Source organism: Lactuca sativa, chromosome 9 (genome assembly GCF_002870075.4).
Source record: "Lactuca sativa cultivar Salinas chromosome 9, Lsat_Salinas_v11, whole genome shotgun sequence".
Taxonomy (NCBI): domain Eukaryota; kingdom Viridiplantae; phylum Streptophyta; class Magnoliopsida; order Asterales; family Asteraceae; genus Lactuca; species Lactuca sativa.
The window spans coordinates 22,674,809-22,675,993 of record NC_056631.2 but is presented as its reverse complement, the minus strand read 5'-3'; the positions used below and the strand labels follow the sequence as shown (position 1 = coordinate 22,675,993).

General features: G+C 35.2%; 1 protein-coding gene across 1 annotated transcript; it reads left to right on the top strand.

Annotated features, from left to right (window-relative positions):
* Positions 1 to 797, top strand: LOC111882595 (protein BIC1). The gene has a single exon (XM_023878967.2). The coding sequence runs from the start codon at positions 153 to 155 to the stop codon at positions 573 to 575; it is 423 nt and encodes a 140-aa protein (XP_023734735.1). The 5' UTR covers positions 1 to 152; the 3' UTR covers positions 576 to 797.
* Positions 798 to 1,185: the final 388 nt, after the last annotated feature.

Sequence of the window (1,185 nt, the reverse complement as noted above, 5' to 3'; positions counted from 1 at the left end):
TTAACACCCACCCCACTCTGGCACCCCACCCCCTACCGCCACCTCTCTCTTATTACCACACAATATATCTCCGTTCGTATTTCCTTCTTTTCTATACACAAACAACAACAACAACAAATTAAACGATCAAGCAACGACGCCCCTTCATTTAAATGGACTCCCACAAGAACCCTAATCTTGAAACCACCCATTCTATACCCTCGTCTTCACAAGATCTCAAAATCAACCATGGCTTCAACAATCTTGAGAACAAAAGCTCTTCCTTTTCACTGGTTGTCAATGGAGAACACGACGTCAACGACGGAAGAAGTACCATCTCAACACCGTCACCATCACCACCAGCAGCGGCGGCGGCGGAGGAGGAGGAGTGTGGAAGGGAGAGGCTAAAGAGGCACCGCGTGGAGATGGCGGGTCGGGTTTGGATTCCAGACATATGGGGTCAAGAAGATCTGCTTAATGACTGGATAGATTGCAGTGTGTTTGATTCTTCTTTAGGGAACAGTAGTATACTGTCAGCAAGAACAGCTTTGGTTCAAGAAGCGAGATCAACTTTAAGGATCGAAAACCGGTGTTAATCAGCCGGCGGCCGTCGTTCAGTAAATAACCAGAGATATGTCGAAGAACTGATCGCTATAACACGCGATGAACTTTCACCGGAGATGTGATTTTTCGGATCTTCGAGGGTAATTATTCAAATTTTATGTATTTGTTTGGTTTTCTAAATGTTTTCAAACCAAAAGCAAAATAATGTTGTTGATATTAGAAACATTAATTAATACGTTTTTTATTTTGAGTTATTTATGTTGTTGATTATGCCTTCTTTGATATAATTTATATATTTATTAATTGGTGTATCCTAATTATAATAAAAATAGAAACTTTTTGATTGGTAGATTGTATATATTTATGCACAATGATACTATATTTCATTTTTTCGTAGTATTTTTTATTTCATTTGATATTAATCCTAATTTTGAAGGAGTTTAAAAGTGAATGTCATATTTTTTTTCCATGTATTCTTTATAAAACATTTTATTTTGTTATAATTTTTGTATTACTTTTAAATTCACTTGATATAAACCCCTAAATATAAGAAGTTTAATATTGCAAAACAATTTAGTTTAGGTATTCTTCATATAATGATTTATACATACTGGAAATCAAAAAATTTAATATATAAATCTC